The following is a 25,193-nucleotide window of genomic DNA, read 5'->3' on the forward strand; positions in this document are numbered from 1 at the left end:
GCCTGTACCTGACATGTGCTTCCTTCTTTTTCTTAACCAAACCCTCAATTTCTTTAGTCATCCAGCATTCCCTATAGTTACCAGCCTTCCCTTTCACCCTGACAGGAATATACTTTCTCTGGATTCTTGTTATCTCATTTCTGAAGGCTTCCCATTTTCCAGTCATCCCTTTACTTGCGAACATCTGCCTCCTATCAGCTTTCGAAAGTTCTTGCCTAATACCGTCAATATTGACCTTTCTCCAATTTAGAACTTCAACTTTTAGATCTGGTCTAACCTTTTCCATCACTATTTTAAAATGAATAGAATTATGGTCACTGACCCCAAAGTGCTCCCCCACTGACACCTCAGTCACCTGCCCTGCCTTATTTCCCAAAAGTAGGTCAAGTTTTGCACCTTCTCTAGTCGGTACATCCAGATACTGAATCAGAAAATTGTCTTGTAGACACTTAAGAAATTCCTCTCCATCTAAATCTTTAACACTATGGCAGTCCCAATCAATGTTTGGAGAGTTAAAATCCCCTATCATAACTACGCTATTATTCTTACAGATAGCTGAGATCTCCTTACAAGTTTGTTTCTCAATTTCCCTCTGACTATTGGGGGTGATCTATAATACAATCCCAATAAGGTGATCATCTCTTTTTTATTTCTCAGTTGCACACAAATAACTTCCCTGGATGTATTTCCGGGAATACCCTCCCTCAGCACAACTGTAATGCTATCCCTTATCAAAATTGCTACTCCCCCTCCTCTCGTCTCCCTCTCTATCCTTCCTGTAGCATGTCCTAGACCCAACCATATCCATACAACAGTACAGCACAGCACAGTACAGGCCCTCCTGCCCTTGATGTTGCACCAACCTGTGAAACCTATCTAAAGCCCATCTAACCTATACTATTCCATTATCATCCATATGTTTATCCAACCATCTTTAGCTGCATCATCAAAGACTTTCCCTCCACCATAAGATCAGAAATGGGATGGAGCTATCATCGGCAAACATGTTCAGCACCATTCACAGTTCCTCAGATACTGAAGCAGTCCATGTTCAAATGCAACAAGATCTGGACAATATCCATGCTTGGGCTGACAAGGAATAAGTAACATTTGCGCCACACAAATGCGAGGCTATGACCAACAACAGTAAGAGATAATCTAACCACCGCCCCTTGACACTCAGTGATGTTACCATCACTGAATCCCCCTGTATCAACATGCTTTGGGTTATCATTGACCAGAACCTCAACTGGACCGATGACATAAACACAGTGTTTACAAGGGCAGGTCAGAGCCTAGGAATATTGCGGTAAATAACTCACCTCCTGACTTCCAAAAGTCTGTACACCATCTACAAGGCACAAGTCAGGACTGTTATGGAATACTCCCACTTGCCTAGATGAGCCCGAACAACACTCTGGAAGCTTGACACCATTGAGGACAAAGTCTTCCTCTTCCACTTGACAAGCACTGCAAGCAACTACTCCCTCCACAACTGATATTAAGTCGCAGCAGTGTACTATCTACAAGATGACTCCCAAAATTCACCAAATACCCTCAAACAGCACCTTCCAAACACACGACCATTTCCATCCTGAAAGGCAAAGGCAGCAAATTTATGGGAGCACCAACTTCAAGTTCCCTTCCAAGCCACTCACCATCCTGATTTGGTAACATATTGCGTTCCTTCACTGTCACCGTGTCAAAATCCTGGAATCCCTTCCCTATTGTTATTGTGGGTCAACTCACAGCAGGTGCACTGTAGCTATTCAAGAAGGCTAGTCACCACCACCACCACCACCACCTTCTCTAGGGCAACTAGGTAAAGACAATAAATGCTGACCATCTAGTGATATCCACAAAATGACTAAATATATTTAAAAACATCCTGCTGACTCTGCTTGATCATTTTGTGCATTTCTAAATGGTCTACTACTATATCCTTTATAATAGACGTAGCATTTTCCCAATAACAGACATTTAAGGCCGATATTTCTTGGGGCTTTTTTTTGGTCTCTATCCCTCATTAAATAAGTGTGTTGCATTGTTAGTTTTCCTGTCATTAGGACTTTTCCAGAATCCAAGGACTCTTGAAAGATTATAATGTATCCACTTACTCTGTAGTTACTTCCTTTTATTATCCTAGGATGCAACCTAGCAAATCCAGGGAATTGCGCATTTACTGCCAATAGTTTCACTGGTACATTTTCTCTATTGATAGTTACTGTATTTATTTCCTCCCCTCTGCTTGCCACTTGTTTTGGCATTTTTATAATGCTATTCATGTCCTTACCATGAAGATTGCAAAGTATTTCCTTGTCCTCCATTGTTATTTTCTCAGTCTCATCTCTAAGGGGCCTATGTTCATTTTAGCCTTTCTCTTCCTCTTTCATATTCAAAGAAGCTTTTACAGTCTGATTTTTATATTATTGCTAGTTCATACATTTTTCTTTTGGCCATCTTTTGTTAGATTTAAAACTTTCCAAATCCTTTGGCATACCATTAATTTTGGTACATTGTCTTTTTTTTCTTTCAATAAGATACTGTCCTTGCCTTTCTTGGGTAAGCATGGTTGATTTATCCCCTTCCTAGAAACCTTCACTGGGATATTTCTTTGCTGTGAGTCATGAACTATTTTCTTAAATATCTACCATTGTTCATCAGACCTATTTTCTGCTAAATCCTTTTCCTAGTCCACTTTAGCCAACTCTGCCTTCATTCATTTCTAATTTATCCTTATTAAAGTTTAACACATTTGTTTCTGACCCAAGTTTCTCTGTCTGTCTGTCTTTTCCTGTCTGTCTGTCTTTCTCTGTCTGAATCTAAATTGGTTATAAATATTACAGTCACTGTTACCTAGGGTATCTTTTCTTCTGAAATCATTTATTAAATCTGCTTCATTATATATTGCCAGATTGAAAATAACCTCATCCCTGATTGTGTTGTTCACGAAAGCTATCCTGAATTCCGGGTATACTATTAAATCTTCCTTTAAGCTACCTTTGCTAATTTTCTCAATCTACATGAAGATTGAAGTCACCCAAGATCAATGTACTGTCTTTTGTTACATGCCCTCATTATCTTCTGATTTATATTCAGTCCCACTGAATAACTACTGTTAGAGTGCCTATAGACTACTTCATCTGTGTATACTTCTTCTTGTAATTTATTGCCTTTGCTGAAATGGATTCTACATCTTTGATCCAAGATTATTTCCTACAATTGTAACTATTCAATCCATTACTAATCAAGGTTCTCCCCTACCCACCACCCTTTCCTTTTTGCTTGTCCTTTTGAAAAGTGACATATCCCTGAATATTTAGTTCCCAGTCTGATCCCCTTGTAACCATGTCTCTGGAATGACTATAAGATAATATCTATTCATCTCTTTCTTTATACCATTGTGTAAAAGGCTTTAAACTACTTATTTCAGGTGTGGGGTTGAGTTCTGGTGAGGAGAAATGTAGACTTACAAAGCAAAAGGATTCGGCAGCATTGGAGGGCAACCTTTTAGGTAATGATAGCCAGAGGGAATCAGGAAGCGACATTAACAAGCCAATAATACAAGTTTGCCAACTAATCTGCACTCCTTTTCACCACAGTAAAAATTGTGACTATTTTGCAATTTTACATTCTTGCATCTGTCTAAGTACAAGTTGAAACACTTTGGCAACATGCCTAACTTTTCAGCACAATACAATCTCTTTGCTTTTGTTACCTACTGTTTTACAATGCTTCCTTTTAAGTATACTTTTTCATTTTGTTTATGTTAAGGGGACTGTATAAATCCAAATTATCATTGTTAGTGTGTACATCAAATAAGTACACTGCCACATATGAGACTGACCTGTTCGTTTACATGGAGAAAGTGAGGACTGCAGATGCTGGAGATCAGAGCTTAAATATTTGTTGCTGGAAAAATGCAGCAGGTCAGGCAGCATCAAAGGAACAGGAGAATTGATGTTTTGGGCATAAGCCCTTCTTCAGGATTACTGAAGAAGGGCTTATGCCCGAAACGTCGATTCTCCTGTTCCTTTGATGCTGCCTGACCTGCTGCGCTTTTCCAGCAACACATTTTTAAGCTCTGTTCGTTTACATGGTGACTACACTGAGCCACCTTGATACCCAATATGCAAATATAAGCCTATGCCTCACAATATATTATAAATACTCCAGGTATGTGACACAATATATATTCCTTGACACACACCTACATATGCCATAATATCCTAACACACACAAACCTATTCCATTTATCCTTTGACAGTTACACATCAAACATATCTTACCACCAATACGTGAACATAAACCATGACAGATCCAGGGTCATGGTAGAAGCTCCTGTAACTATACACACAGTGGCATTTCCTTCTTGGCACAACACTAGTTCGAAATTCATCACTCCATTCTGACTGTATTGCATTTATTTGCTAAGACTTGTACTGTGTATATTATTGAGACAGTACCTTCACTCACCCTCTCCTCATAAGTTATTCTTTTTTCTGCTCAAGTACAAAATGGAAAAAGTTGAACTGCAGAGTCGAACTCTGAACCTGTCCGTGTGGCACAGTGATCACTTTGGCCGCAATCTCTTCCTGGGAGAGGTGGAGATCCAATTGGAATCATGGGATTGGAGCAATATCAAACCGACATCCTACATCCTGCAGCCACGTGTAAGATATTGTAACTATCCTGCACATACTCACTAAATGAATACTGTACTGTTACATATTTATGCAGCAATTTTTACATTTAAAGGATTGGAAAAAAGCCATTGATTGCAATAAAAGCGGTTTCCTCAAAAAGAGCAGGAATGAAGTATAATATTCTGGCAGTGACTGATGCTGAGACCATATATTGAATAACAATAAATGTTTATATTCCATGGTGACGTATTACACAGTTGATTAAATTGTACAAAGTAAATGGAATTAATTGAAAATATGGAAAAATAACTTGATACTTAATTTATACTCATTTATGACTTGTCCCATTCTTCAGTTATATTAGTAAAGTTAGCTCACTATTTCAAAATGACTTCTGATTTTCCTGCATTGGTTAACGACCCTCCATCTTGATTACCCGTACCCAATTTCCTGTGTTTCTACTCTGAATATGTCACACTGGGTAGAGTGGAGAATGGGGAATGAGGAAGACAATGACATTCCAATGTACTTGCTGCTTCATTGTTCAATCTCTCAGTATGAATTCACAAAATTACATAATATTGAAAGAAAATGTTCACAGGTAAAGGGAGGGCTGGAAAATGGGAAGCCTTCAGAAATAAGATAACGAGAATCCAGAGAAAGTATATTCCTGTCAGGGTGAAAGGGAAGGCTGGTAGGTATAGGGAATGCTGAATGACTAAAGACATTGAGGGTTTGGTTAAGAAAAAGAAGGAAGCTTTTGTCAGGTATAGACAGGATAGATCAAGTGAATCCTTAGAGTATAAAGACATTAGGAGTATACTTAAGAGAGAAATCAGGAGGGGAAAAAAAGGGACATGAGATAGCTTTGGCAAATAGGGTTAAGGAGAATGCAAAGGGTTTATATAAATACATTAAGGACAAAAAGGTAACTAGCGAGAGAATAGGGTCCCTCAAAGATCAGTAAGGCAGCCTTTGTGAAGCCGCAGAAGATGCATATGTTCGGACAAGGATACATTTCACTTGCAAGCGTTCCACATATCTACCTATTTTGATCAATGTGATTTTCCTCTCTCCGTCCTCCAGACAGCCTTCCTCCACACCACCAACATTCCCTGTTCGACTGCTCTAACCCCCGCGCCCCATGCAATAATGACAGAGATTCCCCCCCCCCCCCCGTCCTCACCTACCACCCCACCTGTCTCCGCATCCAATGCATCATCCTTAAACACTTCTGCTAACTCCAACTAGACCCAAACACCAAGAACATCTTCCCCTACCCACCCCTTTCTGCTTTCCGCAAGGACCATTCCCTTTGACCGTCCTGGGTTTGTCCCACTGCTCCCCCCTGCCACCAACCCTCCCCACCCCCAAAATTTCCCAGATACCTTCCCCTGCAACTGGAAAAGATGCAAAACCTGCCAGGACACCACCACCCCTCACCTCCATCCAGGGCTACAAATAGTCCTTCCAGGTGAGACAGAGGCTCACCTGCCTCTCTTCCAACCGTGTTTTACTGCATCAGGTGCTCCAGATGTGGAATTCTCTACATTGGGGAGACCGAACGTAAATTTAGGGAACTGTTCACCGAGCATTGCATCCGGGCCCGCGAGGTTGACCAGACCTTCCAGTCGTCCCAGTCATCACCCATATTAATTCCCCCAAATTGGAGGAATAGCACCTCATCTTCCGCTTGGGCAGGCTTCAGCCTGGAGGACTCAACCTCACTCCTCATCCCTTCCACTGCTTCCTGTCAGCAACTGGATTCATTCCTCCCATTGACCAACCAGGTTATACCCTCTACCTGTCTTCACCTATCCCCACTTCATCACACTACCCCTGCCACCCCCTTTATCTGCAGCTCCCCCAGTCCTGGAGAAGGGGGACACCCAAAACGTCAACTTCTTCACCCCCTGATGCTGCCTGGCTTGCTGTGTTCTTCTAGCTTCTTGCCTGTCTATTCTACTGTTCTATCATGGCTGATATGTTTCTCAACCCCATTCTCTTGCTTTTTCCCCCTTAAACCTTGATCCCATTAAAAATCAAGAACCTATCTATTTCTGTATTAAAGACACGCAATGAAATTTCAAAACCTCAACTCAGTATATGACTGTATTCCACAAAGTTAGTTGTCACCTGACTCTTTCATGCCAAATTGGTGTGAATTGTGCTTCAAATCATAATAGCACAAAACAAATTCCTCATCATAACATTTATGAACAGGATAATAACAGACCAACATTTGAGAGTCGAGGTATGTATAACTGGAGTTGACTTTTACATGAAATGTATGGAAAAATCCAGAACTTTTGGTCAAAAACAGGGGTCAACTTTTACACGAGATCAACTTTTAATTGAGACTATCCAGTAATTTCCCACCTTCTGCCTCCCTTCTTAAATAGGAGTGTTACCTTAGCTACTTTCCAATACTTTGGGATCCTCCCTGATTCCATGGAGTCCTGAAGAAGCATGACCAATGCCTCCACAATCTCCTCAACTATCTCCTTCAGAACTCTGGAATCTAGTCCATTCTGTCTGTGTGATTGATCAACCTTCAGACCTTTCAACTTCCCCAGCACCTTCTCCTTAGTGATGGTCATTACATTACATTAACACTGTCCCCTGACTCTCTTGAAGTTCTAGTATGCTATCTTTGCCTTCCTATGTGAAGACTGATACAAATTATCCAATCATTTTAACCAGCATTTGTTCTCTCTTACTACTTCTCAACCCTCCTTTTCAGCGGTTGAACTTATTTCTCTCTCACCTTTTTTATATATCTAAAAAGCTCTTGCAATCTTCTTTTAATACAACTAGCTAGCTTACCATCATAATTTATCTTCTCCCCTCATGTTGCTGTTTTAGTTGACCTCTGCTGGTTTTTAAAGGCTTCCCAATTCTCTGACTTCCCACTAATCTTCACCACATTGTATGCTTTCTCTTTTTTTTATGCTGTCCATGTCTTCTCTTGTCTTCCATGGTTACCTCGTCCTCCCCTTAGAATCTTTTACTCTTACTTGGGATGAATTTCTGCTGTGCCTCCCAAATTACCCATAGAAACTCCTGCCATTGCAAATGAATGGTTCAGTTCAGCTGATTCATGAGGTCCCAGGGTGTCATTTCATTCACTCCACATGATATCAAAGGATGACTGAAGACACTGAACACTGCAAAGACTTTGAGTCTGAATAACATCCCACCAATAGAACTGAAGACATGTTCAAAATTAATTGTGCCCTTAGACTAGCTGTTCCAATATAGCTACAGTGCCCACAAGTGACTTCTTGTCTTTCTAATTTCTCCTCTCTATCCAAACTGTTTCTATGTCTTGATTTCCTGAACAAAGACTATCCCCCTCCATAATACTATCATATACTCTCAATAATACTGCAAATACTATAATTAATTATCAGAGACATACCTCCACCTTTTCCTACTTGTCTAATTTCTCTATATCCTGTGCCCTTCAGGATTTCAACCCCAATCCATGTCATCCTGCAGCCATATCCCTGTAATGGCTATTGGACTATACATTTTCATTTATTTTGCGATTTCTGTTCATTTGTTTTATTTCAAATGTTATGTGCATTTGATATAAAGCCTTTAGTTTTATCTTTATACTCTTACTGTAAATTCAAGTTTTATATGTTGTTTGGCTTTGACTCTGTTCAATAAGCATAGTGATCACTTTGGCCACAGGGGCTGCCTTTCGACCCAAGGATTTTTTTGGGCTGTGGATCTTCTGACTCCAAAGACTGTCAGGTCTTTTGCAGACAGACTTTCTCTATGAAACTGGTGGCTTTCCAATGTGTCAGCAGGGCACTCCACCATCAGAAAATTGTCAAATTCCCATAAAGTGACCTGCAAGTTATGTATTTTGGCTGCCTGCCTCTGTGATGCATGCAACCGAGATGCCTTGCAACTCTCCTCCCGGTCGAAATTTTCCCAGTGGTGAGTACAGTGTAGCTTCAGTCTATTTTCTTGCCCCTTCCTTTCTGCAATCTGAGAGCTGGTAAGGTACAGCCCTTCATATTTAAATATCCTATTCATTTTTCTGGTAAGATTTACAAACTGTGCAGCATCTGTGGCTAGTGAAACAGAGGTAAGTAAGCCCAATTTGAATTCTGCATAAGTGGATGGGTTTTGATTTAGTTAAATTGGAACCATGTACAATTAGGCCAAAGACTTTTTGTTTGATTCCTGTGGTTTTATATTCCAATCCATTCATTGTTCGTGTGAATAAATTGTTGACAGACAACCTACAATTAGATTTTTAAAAAATAAGTAAATATGTAGGAATTGTCCTGATTTTTCTTTCCACAGATTTTTGTGGAAAGTTTTTTGCTTCATCAAATTTCCCATTACCCTTCTACTGACCACAAATTCGCAATGACCTGATAAGGAATCAAACAGGTGACAGCTCAGCTTAGCTTAGCTCATGAAATAACCAACAGCGAAACCCTATTGAGTTCTTGGTTCCTACCACATCGTGGCTACTGGCCCCTCTCAAACTGCAAATCCATCCACCCATTGCAGATCTCAAGATACCAACTCTGATTACTGTCTGAGACTGAACTACACCAACCTTTTCCATAGTGCATGTGAGGAATAAGCACCAAAGGATGTGGAAGTAAAGTATGGAATTTCCTTTTGTGCAGATTGCAGCTCCAACAAATATGATCCACAGCAGAGGTCAACTGTCCTTATCATTGAAATTCCTTCCAGCGGGTGCACACGGTACGTTAAACCATGATGTCAGTAACAATTACAGTTACAAGTTGAAGTTAAAATCAGAACAAAAGAAATGGGATCAGAAATAGGCCAAAATACTACTTGGATATTCTTTTCCATTAAATAATATCATGGTTGATCTTTTACCTTAACTTCATTACTAATCTGCAGCCCCAGATCCCAGATTTCCTCAGTATCCAAAAATATGTTAATCTAAGTCTTTACCATGTTCATTGACAAGCACAAACCTTTGGGAGAATTCGAAAGAATCAGAAATGACTAAGTGAAGATATTTTTTCTACACGTTGGTCCTAAATGGCCATTTCATATCTTGAATCAGTGTCTACCCATTCCTCTCACCCCAATTCTTGATTCTCAAGTAAGGAGAAACAGCTTTCCAATAACTGGCTTGTCAACCCCTCCAGAATTTTATAAACTTCAGTGAGAGTACTTTTTATTCTTCTAAACTTCAGGAAACATATTCTACTCAACCTATTCTTTTAAGGATTATCCATTTGTTCTGTTCTCATCAAAACCTTACATCAACACAACACAGACAGTCACCCGAAGCCATAATTGAACCGGGGTCCCGGGCTAATCGCTAAGCTATCGTACTGCTTTCCTAATTCCTTACTATACCAGCATGTTAATTTTCTATGTTTCCTGGATAAGGAAACCCAGATCCCTTCTGGATATCATTATTTTACTAACTTCTGTTCAAATAAAAAAAATTCTGCTTTTAGATTATTCCTATTGAAGTTGCTGATATCAATGCTGGGAAGACCAGAGCACCTTCTTTGGTCCCCACGATGAACTTATTTCCCTGGATGCTGAATATATCCTTCCCCATGGCAACTGTTTGAAGCTTAACCAGGCTGTTCACAATTTGGTATCTTTAATGCCAAGATGAGCTGCTGACTACATGGTTAAAGTAAGGCAAGAATGGGCCATTTAACCTCTCAAGCCTGCACAATCATTCAATATGATTATGGCTGATCATTCAACTCCATTTCCTGTTTCCATTTTGTCCCTGTATCTTTTGTCCCTTTAGCCCTAAGAACTATATCTAACCTCTTGAAAATACATTTGGACTCAACTGCTTTCTGAAGCAGGGAGTTCCACAGGATCATCACTTCCTCTGTGTGAAGAAATTTCTCTTCATCTCAGTCCGAAATGGCCTACCCGTATTCTTAGACTGTGACCCCATGTTCTAGATTCCCTGGTCATTGAGAAAATCCTGCTGTATTTACCCTGTCTAATTCTGTTTAAAATTTTATTGGTTTCTAAGATCCACCCCCCTTTCATTCTTCTAAACTCCAGTGAATGTAGACTTAACCAATCAAGTCTGTCTTCACATGTCAGGCCTGCCATCCCAGGAATCAGTCTGGTTAACTTTGACACATTCCCTCCATAGCCAGAACATCCTTCCACAGTAAGGAGACCAAATATGCATAAAGTACTCCAGGTGTGTGGTCTTACCAAGGCCCTATTCATTCCATCACAATTCCATTTGTTTCCTTCTTCAGCTTTATGTCCTCGAGATTTGAATATTCCAATGCCTCATTCTATCCTCTATAAACATGAGCTCATCTAAAACTATTGCCACTTCCGTAATTCATTCAACTTTTATTCATCCATCACTTCTGATGCACATTGACTTCTGTCTTAATCTTAAAACTCGTCCATTCTTTCAAATTCCTCTATTTCCTCTCTCCACCTTTTCTCAAGCCCTACAACTCAGCAATATCTGTCTTGAGCATCCCTGATTTTTAATCATGCCACCTTTATCAGTTATGCCTTCAACTACCCAGATCTTAAAGTTTTGAAAGTCCTCCCTAAATCTCTCTGCCCCTTACCTTCTTTAAGTTGCTCCTTGGATATTTTACTATATCAAAGTAATTTGTATAAACCTAAGTGATTCTTGTAATTCAGGATGTGTTACTATTCTTTCCATGAACTGGGGACAAGAAGGATTGAAATTGTCACTCAGAATGTTTGGTGAAGAGAGGGGAGTTGTTGGGAGTGGGATAGGAGTAAAATTTTATCTGATGCTGTAATATCCTGCTTTAGGTCAGGGAATGCCGCCCACGGCAGAGTTGCACATCTGGCTCAAGGAAGCTCGGAATCTTCTCCCAATCCAATCGAAGGGCATCAACTCTTTTGTCAAATGGTACGGTAGTCTTTCATTTCGTGGAGTTTATTCTTCTTTTGTGTTGCTGGAAAATCTGGAATTTATTGGCCAATCATAATTCTTTTCTTGAACTCCTGCAGTCAATGTAGTGTAGGCCCATCCACACTGGTGTTGGAAAGGAATTCCAAGATTTTGACTCAGCAACAGTCAAATGTCAGGATGGTGTGAGCCTCCGAGGGAATTTACAGGTGGTGGTTTTCCTATGTTGTGCTATCTTCTTTCACTTGGTAAAGATTGTGGGTTTAGCTGTTATCAAATCATTGGTGAAGATGATATGCATTGCTACCATTATGTGTCAGTGGTGATGGAACCCATGGAAGTGAAATTTTAGGTTGATAGATGTGTCAATAAAGTGAGCTGCTTTGTCCTAGATGATATTGAGCTTCTTAATTTTTTTTTTAAACTACCCCATGTAGGCAAGTGGAAAGCTTTCCATCACACTCCTGACTTGTGCCTTGAGGATGGTGCACAGGCTTTGGGGAGTCAGAGGGTGAGCTGTCCACCTCAGAATTACTTGCCTCTAGCTTGTTCCTGCTGCCAAGCTTGGTCAATGGTACCACAATGATGTTGATAATAGGGGATTCAATAAAATAGGCATAATTTCACATTGGCATTACCAATGATTTATGGATCTAGTAGCTATCTTGATAAAGCAAAAGAGAAAATTGAAGAAAGGACTTAAATTCTGGTGCATCTGTTCTCGGCTGAGCTTAATTCAAACCTTTGTACGCCCTTTGAATTCTGCTTTCATTGATATCCCAACCTGAGTAATTAACAGGCTGTGGGAATCTGTTCCCTGAGATTACAACTCACCCACTGTCCAATGGCGTTGGGCTTCCTCTGAATCTTGACAAATATTCTGCGACAGTTCCCAGAAGTACAGATACATGCATGCAGCAGATGTTGATACTCTATAAACATGCAGCACTCCAAAATACATTACGTCTGAGTTGGAACCCTGAAATGCAGTGCAATTCTGCTGCTGTGGCAACATGCATTGTGATTGAATTAATGTGAAATATGCAGTGTGCCAAGACACTCTGAGCACTACAAATAATCATTTTTGAAAGCTGTGTGACTGACTCCTATGCCATTATTTTGTTATCAGTTATATTCTCCCAGATGTCAGCAAGTCCAGCAGACAAAAGACCAGAGTGATAAAGAACAATTTGAATCCTGTTTATAACCACACAATGGTATATGATGGCTTTCAAACAGAAGACATGAAGGAGACCTGTGCCGAGATCACTGTCTGGGACCATGATACATTTTCCAACCAGCTCCTGGGAGGATTGAGACTAAGTCTAGGAACAGGTAACAGAGATAGTTCTCTTTGTCAAGCGTAATGAAAATTAAAACTACCTTTGGTATGTTTGGGAAGAACGTCTGACCCTGTTTTACAGGCTGAATTAATAATGTGCAATGTTGTTTCCTCAGTCTCCAACTATTTTTACCTCAAAATTGTACTTAGAATTCCACATAGATCACAAGACTCCAACTTATGTTCAAGAGTGGTCTTGAATTTGAAATAAGTGAATGTTCTATTTAAAGTGGTGTCAGCCATAGTGTTACATAAGCAGGGCAGTGAGCAACATGACAGCCACTTGTCCTAATATTTTCATAGAGGAAAGTTTTATGGATTGTTTCAAAAAAGAGAACAGAGGAAGATGCAAAGAATGTTACAGATTAATTTCCAGAGCACTTTTTTAAAATTGAGGTGTTTAAAGTGTTGGATGAACTGTTGATTAAACAAATTGATTTTTCCATGTGTTGTCAAGCTTCTTGAAGTTATACCAGTTTAGACAAGGGGAGAGTATTGTATTACATTCTTGACTTGTGCCTTGTAGATGGTGGAGAAGATTCAGTGAGTCAGGAGATGAACCATTTACCACAGGATATGCTATCGTTGGACTGCAGTAGCAACCACAACAAGTAGAAATTACTTCTAATCAATCTGTTTGTTACATGTTATGACGCACCTTCTGAGGCTGGTAGGAAATGAACTTGGCCTTCTGGTCCAGAGGCAGGCAAACTACCATTGCGTCACAAGACTCTCAGTTGTCCCACCCCACAATCCCCAGGATTCTGGTGATTGTGCAACGAACAGTTGCAATCCAAAACAATGACAAAGTGCTGGTGAAACTCAGCAAGTATAGCAGCATCTGCAGCAAGAGAAACAAAGTTAATGCTATTAGTCTAGTCCTTCAGAACCGAAAGCAGCTGGGAAAGGGTGGTATTTATATTGATGAAGAGCTGGGGTAGGGTAGGGGAAGGAGTAAATAGAATACACGGAGATGGTGACAAGTGGGAGAGTAAAGGGAAATAAAGCAGAGGCAAATAAAGATATTGCTGATGCTAAACTGATGAGGTTGAGATAAATGCTGGTTAGGGTACTAACAGGAAGTGTGAATGGTTAATATGTGCAATATGTTCAAAACAGGATCTAAGGGTGTGAGGGTGGGTAATGACATGGAGCAGGGTGTTCACAATCTGAAGTTGTTAAATTCAATGTTGGATTTTGAAAACTATAAGGTTCCTAGGCAGAAGATGAGGTATTGTTCCTCCCAGCTTGCATTGAGCTTTGCTGCACTGTAGTGGGCCTGAGTTCGAAACGTGGCATGGGAATGCTGTGATATGTTGAAATTGCACATAACTGGAAGCTCAGCATCATTTTTACAAAGAGAGTTTAGGTGTTCGGCAAAGGAGTCACCTGGACTGTGTTTTGTCTCCCCAGTGTGGTGGAGACCACATTGAACAGCAGAACAATAGATCAGATTGACTGAATGAAGTGCAGGTAAATCGTTACTTCATCTGGAAGGTGTGTCTGAGACTTTGGACAGTAAGGAGGGAGAAGGTAAACAGGCAAGTGTTACACCTTATGTGATTGTATGGTAAAGTGCCGTGAGAGTATGAGGAGTGGCAAAAGGAATGGTACTTTTGGAATGTTGACATGGGAGGGAAGGGGAAATACATGTCTGGTAGTAGCATCTCATTAGAGGTGGCAGTAATGAAGGCTTATCATCCTTTGGATGCAGAGGCTGGGATAGAAAGTAAGGACTGTATCATTTTTATGAGGGGGAAGGGAAGGAGTGAGGGGAAATGTACAGAAATTGGGTGGGACACAACTGAGGCCCTTGATAACCACAGTGTGGGAAATTCTCAGTTGAGGAAGAATTAGACATTTGAGGACCTCCTGCAGACGTTGGCATCAAGAAAACAGATGTGACAGAGACTGAGAACTGGAAGAATGGAATGGTCTTACAGAAAGCAGGGTATCAGTATGTATTGACAAGATAACTGTGGGAGTCATTGGATTTGTAACAGCTATCAATGACCAGGCCATCCATGGAAATAGAAATAATTCATTTGAATTTCTGTGGCACAAACTCATGTGCTTGATGATAAGTGTGGAGGGGATAAATGTTCTATAGGTAACTGACTCTCCTGACCCTTTATGACTTCCAGTCATTTTCTGGCACTGAGTGATTTTGTGGGAATGATTATGTTTGTGGTGATTGTAACAAGGCCAGCCAGGTGGACACATAGAATATGGAGTTCTTTGACTGGAACGGTTGTTCTGGTCCAATCAGGGAGTCCTGTCTGACAGATAAGAACAGGAGTGTCAGAAACGGGAGTGTCCGGGTTTTGTTTTAAAAAAAGGCAGAAGTATCAGGGGTTCTGCTCACTCAGAGCTGGCTCTGATGGGGCTGGATCAACATCCAGGACTCTGCACCTGTAAATAAAGAGTGACTTGGTAACTGGATACCTGTTGAGTTATTTCAGGACACATCTTAGACTGAACTTTATTGTAAAGAAAAGAGAGGGAAAAAAAGTGTCAGACATCCTATTCACTCTGAAAACTGGCTCTGAAGGAGCTGGATCAGTGTCAAAGACTCTCCATGTGTAAATAGCAGGTAATTTGAAGACAGGATACTGGCCATTGTGGAGTCATTTCAATGTTCACACTCACTGCCCTGAACACCACCTTCTACTCGTGCTGATTTGGTTTTGCTCAAAATCCACTATCTTTCCACGTAGAGGTGACCTTCCTCTTGTGGCAGTGCTGGAATGCCGAAAATCTTAAAATGGGGCAGGAAGGGCCATGTGTCAAACAATAGATCTCACGACCATTTCAACAACAATAAATCGATCAATGCAGTAATACCTGCCTCTTTAAATGCTGCAGCAGGAACCACTCACAACCAACAATGACTGCAATTCGAATGTCAAAAGCTATAAATAAATTTAACTCCAAACGTGTTGCTGAAGTCAGAGCCTTTAGTACTGTATGAATTTTCCTGCCTCAGAATTGCAGTGCACTGAAAAATCACTGCTCTTAACACCAGCACTGTCAGTCTCTTCTATAGGTTCTGCAGCACATTTCAGATCTTTACATATAGGTCCTGACCTATGAATACCTACACATGTCAAAAGCCATTTATTGTATGTAAGATGTTTGATACGATTCTTAAATAAGACCGTAAAATAACAATGTACCTCTCCATTTTCCACATTAAAGATACCTACAGATTATTTATTTTTCAAATGCTGACGAGCAGGAAACATTACTGATTTTGTATAATATTTTTCATATTGGTTCCACTTAACATTCAGTCTGTAGTTAATGTAGAGTCCCGTTGTTCACCGATGATCTCTGCCCTATTATAGGTCTCAGCTATGGCCAACCTGTCGACTGGATGGATGCAAATGAGGAAGAGATTTCTGCATGGCAAAGAATGCTTTCTGCACCTGGGCAATGGATGGAGTCCATATTACCACTCAGACCGAACATGAATTCTATGGCATTGTCACATTCTGAAAAATGATTTGTCTGTGTGAACTCACCTGTCCTTTGACGATACTCTGCATAGGTCACAGGGTCTAAGGTACAGAATCAAATTTATTTAGACAAATTTAGGAAGTGGATTGAAGAGAAATTTTTGAGCATTGGAATTTTGAGCTTAAGAGTTTGACCCAGACTATTGGGTCTGTGACAAGGTTAAATTCAAAATGGTAGCAATGTTAACTGTATCCATCAGATAACCTGTTGGTACCTCTATATTATTGGATTTTTCTGAAGGGGCTTGGATTAGTCAGAGCACAATGGTAGAGCTGAGATTAGAGAACAGGGCCCTGCAGGCTTTGCCAATCTTGCTTCCATCAAACATGTAATAAACATATAACATAGAAAATAGGTGTAGAAGTATGCCTTCAGCCCATCAAGACTGTTTTGCTATTCAATATGATTATGTCTGATCCTCTATCTCAACATCTTTCTCTTGCTTTCTCCCCATACCACTTTGTGCCTAGAAATCTAACACTTTCTTTGATATATTCAGTGATTTGGCCTCAATAGCCTCATAGAGAATTCCAAAGGGCATCTGAGTGGAGAAATTTCTCTTCAAGTCAGTCCTAAATGATCTACTCTGTATCCTGATACATTGATACCCTTGATCTGTACTTCCATCGACGGGGAAAACATCATCTCTGCATCCAGTATGTCAGGACATGTTAGGACTTTTACATTTCAGGGAGATCCCCTCTCATTCTTTTAAGTTGAGTAAATGTAACAAAGACCTGTACAGCATAGGAACTGATCTTTTGGGCCACCAAGACTGCATCAACAAAATGTGTTTCCAAATTGAAAACCTTTTATCTCTTATGATCTCTGTGTATCCCTCTATTCCCTGCTATTCATAAATCTGTCCAGGTGCCTCTTAAATAATGCAAATGTGTGGCCTCTGCCATCTCCTCTGGCACTGCATTTCCAGCAACTCTGTGTAAAAAAAAAAACTCACATCTCTTTTAAACTTACCCCTTTTTACCTTAAATCTGTCATAGAATCATAGTATGTCTACAGTATGGAAGCAGACCATTTGGCCCATAGAGCTAACAATGACCCTCCGAAGAGCATCCCTTCCAGTCCTTGCCCGTCCCCCACCCTATCCCTGTAACCTTGCATTTTCCATGGCTAATCCACCAAGCCTGTACACCCCTGGACACTATGGGCATAGCCAATCCACCTGTGTTATAGTAACTGACATTTCTACCCTGAGAAAAAGACTTTGATTATTCATTTATCAGTGCCTCTCATAATTTTGTAAATTTCTATCAGGTTGCCCCTCATCCTTCAACATTCAAGTGAAAACAAATCAAGTTTGTCCAGTTTTTCCTAATAGGTAATACCCTTCAACCCATGCAACATCCTTGTAAACTATTTCTGTACCCTTTCCAAAGCCACTGGATCCTTCTGGTAGTGCGGTACCAGAACTGTTCACAATAATACAAATGTGGCCAAACTAATGTCAATACAGTTGCAACATGACTTGCCAGTTTTTATACTCTATGCCCTGACCAATGAAGGCAAGCATAATATACGTCTTCAAGACCACTTTATCCACTTGTGTTGTCACTTCCAGAGAACTCTGGACCTGTTCACCTGGATCTCTCTACGTGTTGATGCAACTGAAGTTTGTGCCATTTGCTGTATAATTTTATCCTGACTTAGATCTGCCAGAATGCATCACTTTGAACTTTTCCAGATTAAACTCATCTGCCAATTTTCCACCCAAGTCTCCAGCCTATCTATATGCTGCTGTATCCTCTGGCAATCTACCTTGCTATCTCCCCAATCTTTGTGTTATCCTCAAACTTACAGGTTTAATCAGGCCACTGGCATTCTCCTCCAAATAATTTATATTGCAAACGAGAGGGGTCTTAGCATTAATTGTTGAGGAACACCACTGGTCACAGATCTCCAGTCTGAAAAACACACTTCCACCACTACTTTCTATCTTCTGTGAGTAAGCCAGTTCTGCATCCATCTTACCAGCTCATTGCAGATCCCATGTGGCTTCACCTTGTGTATCAGCTTGCTATGAGGGACCTTGTCAAAGGCCTTCATGAAGTCCATATTGACAACATCTGCTGTCCTGCTCTCCTCCATCATTTGTCACTTGCTCAAAAACTCAAGTTGTGAGACATGACCTTCCCTTCACAAAGCCAAGCTGCCCATCACGAAGTATATTTTATAAATGTGAGTAAATCCTATACCTGAGAATCTTCTCCAATAATTTTCCCATCAGTAAGGAGAATACTCAACCCAATCTCTTAAAAGCAATCCTGCCATGGTTAGCACTGCTGCCTTACTGCGCCAGGGAACCAGGTTCAATTCTGGCCTTGGGTGACTGCCTGTGTGGAGTTTGCACATGCTTCCCATGTCTGTGTGAGTTTCCTCTGCATGCTCTGGTTTCGTCCCACAGGTCAAAGATGTGCAGGTTAGGTGGATTAGCCATGCTAAATTTCCCATAGTGTCTAGGGATGTGCAGGCAAGGTGGTTTAGCCATGGGAGATGCAGGATTACAGGGATAGGGTGGGGGGGGGGGGGAGGTGTAAGGATCTGGGTGGGACACTCTTAAGAGGGCCAGTGTGAACTCAATGGACAGAATGGTCTGCTTCTTCATGATAGGGATTCTATCATTCCATGAAAACTGAATACAATACTCCAGGTGTGGCCTCACCGAGGCCCTGTACAGCGACAGCAAGACATTGTTGCTCCTGTACTCAAAAACATTTGCAAAGAAGGCCAACATTCCATTTGATTTCCTAACTGCTTGCTGAACTTGCATGTTTGCTTTCATTGATGAGTGTACCAGGACCCTTTGCTAAACAGCATTTTCCTAATTATCACCATTTCAATAATTCACAATCAACAATTATTATCACTATTATCAAAATAGTGACAATAATGCCATTCTGCTTTTCTTACCAAAGAGGATAAGTTCACATTTATCCATGTTATATTGCATCTACCATGTATTAGCCCAATAATTTGTCTAAGTTATCCTGCAGTCTTTTTACCACCACCTCATCACTCACAATGGTATCTAGCTTTGTCATCTGCAAATGTGAAGACATTACATTTGATTCCCACATCCAAGTTAATCATATATTGCGAATAGCAAGGGCCCAAGCACTGCCTGCATTACCCTGTTAGTCAGCACCTTCCACTTTGAAGAAGACCCATTTATTCCTGCTCTGTTTTTAATCTTGTTTGCAAACCAGTTTTTAATTCATGCCAGTATAATATCCCCAATCCTATATGTTTTAGTTTTGCATATTAACTTCTTTCGTGGGTCTTTGGACAAGCTTTCACATTTTTAAGCTTTTGATATGAGGCAGAATTATTCTCTTTCTCACTATCTCCTCCTCAGCACTCCCCAAAGGAAGCATGCTGGTAATTATTCCTTTCGTTTTGATTGGTATATGAGCAGTGATCTGTCCTGCATCTATTAATCAATTATCTTCACACTTAAAATGTTTAAAAAAGAGAGAATCTTTTTTACTAGAGAATATAATCATTTCTATGAAGCCCTTTTGTTTCCTGAATGCATCCAATTAAGACAGGGAAACCCACAGATTCAAACGAGCGCAATGTGTGAAATTGGTTGATTGTAAGGAGATTTTGGAAGTGATTTAATTAAAATTGGTGTCCATAGGACAAACACAACCTCAAAGCTTCTCCTAGGTTAACGTCACTTTTGACCTCTTATTTATAATATATGCTTTCGAACTATCCAAGAAATCTGCATCCTTCCAATTCTGTCATTCAAGTATACCTGGCAGCCCTATCTTCAATCTTTCTGGTCCAAAACTCTAAAATTCCAACACTGAACCTTTTCTTCTAAGTTGCTATGAAATAGCTCTTTGACTGGGATGTTATGCAAAGTATCTCTTTCTTTGGCTCAATGTTAATTTACGTCTGATTGAACCTAATGTGAAGCATCTTGGACGTTTCACTACATTAACAACTGAATACAAATGGGAGTTGTCATATTGTACATATTCCTGTCACAAAACTGCAAAACACATTTCTGTGCCTTGTTTTTGTTTGAGATGTTCATTGATTTTGTAGAACCACAAACCTTCTCCAAGTGGCTTAATTGTATTTTTATGGGATTTTATAAGAAGGAATGGACTTCATTTCCATTATTTCTCTGAAGAAAATATGAAGCTTTCAAGTTCTCACTTCAGCCCCGTGTCCAACCCAATGGCCAGTGACCCCATTTTCAGGCTAGAGAGACTTGGAAACCGACTCGCCCTTCCTCAAAATCTCCCACACACCACAATTTCTTTATCCCTAGCAAATGCATAAAGATGGATAAATCCCCAGGACCTGATCAGGGTTACCCTAGAACTCTGTGGGAAGCTAGGGAGGTGATTGTTGGGCCCCTTGCTGAGATATTATCATCGATAGCCACAGGTGAGGTGCCGGAAGACTGAAGGTTGGCTAACGTGGTGCCACTATTTAAGAAGGGTGGTAAGTACAAGCCAGGGAACTATAGACCAGTGAGCTTGACATCAGTGGTGGGCAAGTTGTTGGAGGGAATCATGAGGACAGGATTTACATATACTTGAAAAGGCAAAGACTGGTTAGGGTTAATCAACATGGCTTTGTGCATGGGAAATCATGTTTCACGATCTTGATTGAGTTTTTTTGAAGAAGTAACAAAAAGGATTGATGAGGGCAGAGTGATAGATGTGATCTATTTGGACTTCAGGAAGACGTTCGATGAGATTCCCCATGGGAGACTGATTAGCAATGTTAGATCTCATGGATACAGGGAGAACTACCCATTTGGATACAGAACTGGCTCAAAGGTAGAAGACAGAGGGTGGTGATGGAGGGTTGTTTTTCAGACTGGAGACCTGTGACCAATGGAGTGCCACAAGAATCGGTGCTGGTCCACTACATTTCACCATTTATATAAATGATTTGGATGTGAGCATAGGGTGTATAGTTAGTAAGTTTGCAGATGACACCAAAATTGGAGGTGTAGTGAACAGCGAAGAAGGTTACCTCAGATTACAACAGGATCTTGATCAGATGGGCCAATGGACTGAGGAGTGGCAGATGGAGTTTAATTTAGATAAATGTGAGATGCTGAATTATGGGAAAGCAAATCTTAGCAGGAATTATACATTTAATGGGAAGGTGCTAGGGAGTGTTGGTGAACAGGAGAGACTTGAAGTGCATTTTCATAGCTCCTTGAAAGTGGAGTTGCAAGTAGAGAGGATAGTGAAGAAAGCGTTAGGTATGCTTTCCTTTATTGGTCAGAGTATTGAGTACTGGAGTTGGGAAGTCATGTTGCAGCTGTACAGGACATTGGTTAGGCCACTGTTGGAGTATTGTGTGCAATTCTGGTCTCCTTCCTATTGGAAGGATGTTGTAAAACTTGAAAGGATTCAGAAAAGATTTAAAAGGATGTTGCCAGGGTTGAAGAATTTGAACTATAAGGAGAGGGTGAATAGGCTGGGGCTGTTTTCCCTGGAGTGCCGGAGGCTGAGGGGTGACCTTATAGATGTTTATAAAATCATGAGGGGCATGGATAGGGTAAATAGACAAAGTCTTTTCCCTAGGGTCGGGGAGTCCTGAACTAGAGGATATAGATTTTGGGTGAGAGGGGAAAGATATAAAAGGGATCTAAGGGGCAACATTTTCACAGAGAGAGTGATGAGTGGATGGAATGAGCTGCCAGAGGAAGTGGTAGAGGCTAGTACAGTTGCAACATGTGAAAGGCATCTGGATGGGTATATGACTAGGAAGGATTTGGAGGGATATGGGCCAGGTGCTGGCAAGTGGGACTAGCTTGGGTTTGGATATCTGGGGGTCGGCATGGATGAGTTGGACCAAAGGATCTGTTTCCGTGCTGTACATCTATTTATCTCAGTACTTAATAATTTTAGTATTTGTTAAAACACTTTAACTTTCTGGTTTGGTATTTTATACAAGTATTTTTGAATGAAATAAAGGAAATACTGAGTGAAGTTACTTGTGTCTCGTGTAAAAATTGTTCCTTCTATTCATCAGCAATTTTCTGGTAAGTCCAACTATCATGTGGGCTTTTGGCTCAAGGTCAATTCAATTAAACATTCAAATAGGCAACTTTACTGTCAGTTATCATAATGTATCAGTGAAGCTGTAGAGGCCACGTATAGCTAATAGTTGCACAATGATTTTAATTCATTCTTGGTTATATTGAACCATATTTCATTGATTGAAAGTATCACAGTTAAAGGTTTATTAACTGAATGATGAAATAGACAAATATGCTGCTCCCCATTGACACCAGTCTTTGCTCAGGGTAAGTAGACAATAGGTGCAGGAGTAGGCCATTCTGCTCTTCGAGCCTGCACCACCATTCAATATGATCATGGCTGATCATCCTTAATCAGTATCCTGTTCCTGCCTTATCTCCATAACCCTTGATTCCACAATCCTTGAGAGCTCTATCCAACTCTTTCTTAAATGAATCCAGAGACTGGGCCTCCACTGCCGTCTGGGGCAGAGCATTCCACATAGCCACCACTCTCTGGGTGAAGACGTTTCTCCTCACCTCTGTCCTAAATGATCTACCCCGTATTTTTAAGCTGTGTCCTCTGGTTTGGTACTCACCCATCAGCGGAAACATGTTTCCTGCCTCCAGAGTGTCCAATCCTTTAATAATCTTATATGTCTCAATCATATTCCCTCTCAGTCTTCTAAACTCAAGGGTATACAAGCCCAGTCGCTCCAGTCTTTCAGTGTAAGGTAATCCTGCCATTCCAGGAATTGACCTCGTGAACCTACGCTGCACTCCCTCAATAGCCAGAATGTCTTTCCTCAAATTTGGAGACCAGAACTGCACACAGTACTCCAGGTGTGGTCTCACCAGGGCCCTGTACAGCTGCAGAAGAACCTCTTTGCTTTTATACTCAATCCCTCTTGTTATGAAGGCCAGCATGCTATTAGCCTTCTTCACTACCTGCTGCACCTGCATGCTTACCTTCATTGACTGGTGTACAAGAACACCCAGATCGCTCTGTACTGCCCCTTTACCTAAATTGATTCCATTTTCCTCAGGAAGTAATCCACCTTCCTCAGGGAGTGGATTAGAATTCTGCTACTAGGTCTCTGATCCCTGTCAATCAGTTTTATTTACTACTCAGTTTCTTGTAACCTTACATCAAAAGTGATGATCAAGTTTAGTCCTCACGTTGCATTAGGTAGCCTCTCTGGAGGTCGTTGTTTCATTGTGGCAAGTTTACATATACAGTTGCTACTATAAATGGGAACAAATGAATTGATACAGAATTTAAAGCACACATCATTCACTCAACAAATCTATGTTGTTGTTTATGCTCCATGCAAACTTGTCGCACATCACATCATATAACCCTATCAACATATCATTGAAGAAAGCAAGTTGGACACTCATAAGCACCCTGGATCTGGCACTTAACCCAATTAACAGAAGACATGTGTCTTCACCATTTTCAGTGTGTCACCATTCCATTTGAGCAGTAAAGCTTGAAGATATGTTCATTACTTCCACTCTCAATACCTGAATATCTCTTTGTACTGGAGTCTCACCTATTAGCCTCAACTCAATTCCTTATGAGGAGAGATTCAGGAAATTGCACCTATACTTTGGATTTTGAGAATGAAATGTGATCTCATTGAAACTTGCAGAATTCTTACAGGGTCCAACAAGATGGATATAGATTGGCTGTTTCCCTGGCTCTAAAGCCAGGATATATGATCTCGGACCAGGGTGAGGCCATTTAAGACTGAGATGAGGGATTTTGTCACTCAGACGGTGGTAAATTCTCTAATGTGTAAGGGACTTGAACCTCCATCATTGAATAGGTTCAAGACCAAAATCAATAAGCTTCTAGAGACCAAGAAATTTGGAATTACTGCAGGAAAGTGTTCCTTTGTAATACTGAGCAAAAGTCAAAAAACAGAATGAGCCTGGTCTGGAATCTCACTGGAATACAATGGGAGAACACAGCCAGACACCTTGTATCACAATAGTTGCCCTAATCTACCCTTCTGCAGAACAGAGCTATACCTTCTGGTCCTGCATGTTACGACACTGGGTAAACCCTTCGGCTAATTTAAATCAGACACACAGAAAAGCTCACTTGGTTCATAATCTGTTAAAGTAGGAGTGACAAAGAACTACCAAATCCCACAATTTAAAGAACGAATTAACAATTTATTCTTTAACTTCAAGAGAAAAGTGAACATTAAACAACAACTATCTATACTGTAATCCTCCTTTGTCTGATCAATTTATCTACCTCCCACTCTACAACAATATGCTGATCCAATAAAACCCCTCATCAAGTTTTATAAAAAAATCAAATTTCAAAACCAGCCAGCTGTCGCTTTTCCCTTGGTATCTTCCTGTCTTCTTTGATCTTCTGCTTCACAGATCTCATATGAACAGGCACCTTTTAGACAGAGATTCTGCAGGCCGTCTGTGTTTCATTGGTGCTCTTTACCACTCTGGCTAACTGTTCAAAATGCCCAATTTTTATACTCAAAAACATTGGTTTAATGTCGTCAAAAAAGTCAAATTCAAATTTGATTGGATTTTGGTATCTTGGCATAATTTAAACTGTTCAAATTTGAATTTGTTGTGTACCATAGGAACTCAACTCAGCTAAATGTTTCATAGCCAAATGTTATTTTTTTTTATTTTTTCAGCATACTCTTGTGCTTATTAAGTCCTTGCCAGCTTTTACTCTCTCTTAAAGGTACAGTACACGCCTACACCATCATAACATGCAGCAAATGT

The 25,193-nt window shown here is 40.5% G+C and overlaps 1 protein-coding gene across 2 annotated transcripts in view; it reads left to right on the forward strand.

Moving 5' to 3' along the window:
* Positions 1-17,348, forward strand: part of LOC122563564 (synaptotagmin-like protein 2) — an 86,292-nt gene extending 68,944 nt beyond the window's left edge. For both annotated transcript variants that reach the window (XM_043717459.1, XM_043717458.1), the window contains 5 exons: positions 4,512-4,673; positions 9,305-9,383; positions 11,448-11,547; positions 12,677-12,882; positions 16,237-17,348. In XM_043717459.1, coding sequence (XP_043573394.1) covers positions 4,512-4,673; positions 9,305-9,383; positions 11,448-11,547; positions 12,677-12,882; positions 16,237-16,394 — 705 coding nt within the window. In that variant the 3' untranslated portion in view covers positions 16,395-17,348. The remainder of the gene's footprint in view (positions 1-4,511; positions 4,674-9,304; positions 9,384-11,447; positions 11,548-12,676; positions 12,883-16,236) is intronic.
* The last annotated feature ends 7,845 nt before the right edge of the window (positions 17,349-25,193 follow it).

The sequence above is a fragment of the Chiloscyllium plagiosum genome, chromosome 27 (genome assembly GCF_004010195.1).
Source record: "Chiloscyllium plagiosum isolate BGI_BamShark_2017 chromosome 27, ASM401019v2, whole genome shotgun sequence".
Taxonomy (NCBI): domain Eukaryota; kingdom Metazoa; phylum Chordata; class Chondrichthyes; order Orectolobiformes; family Hemiscylliidae; genus Chiloscyllium; species Chiloscyllium plagiosum.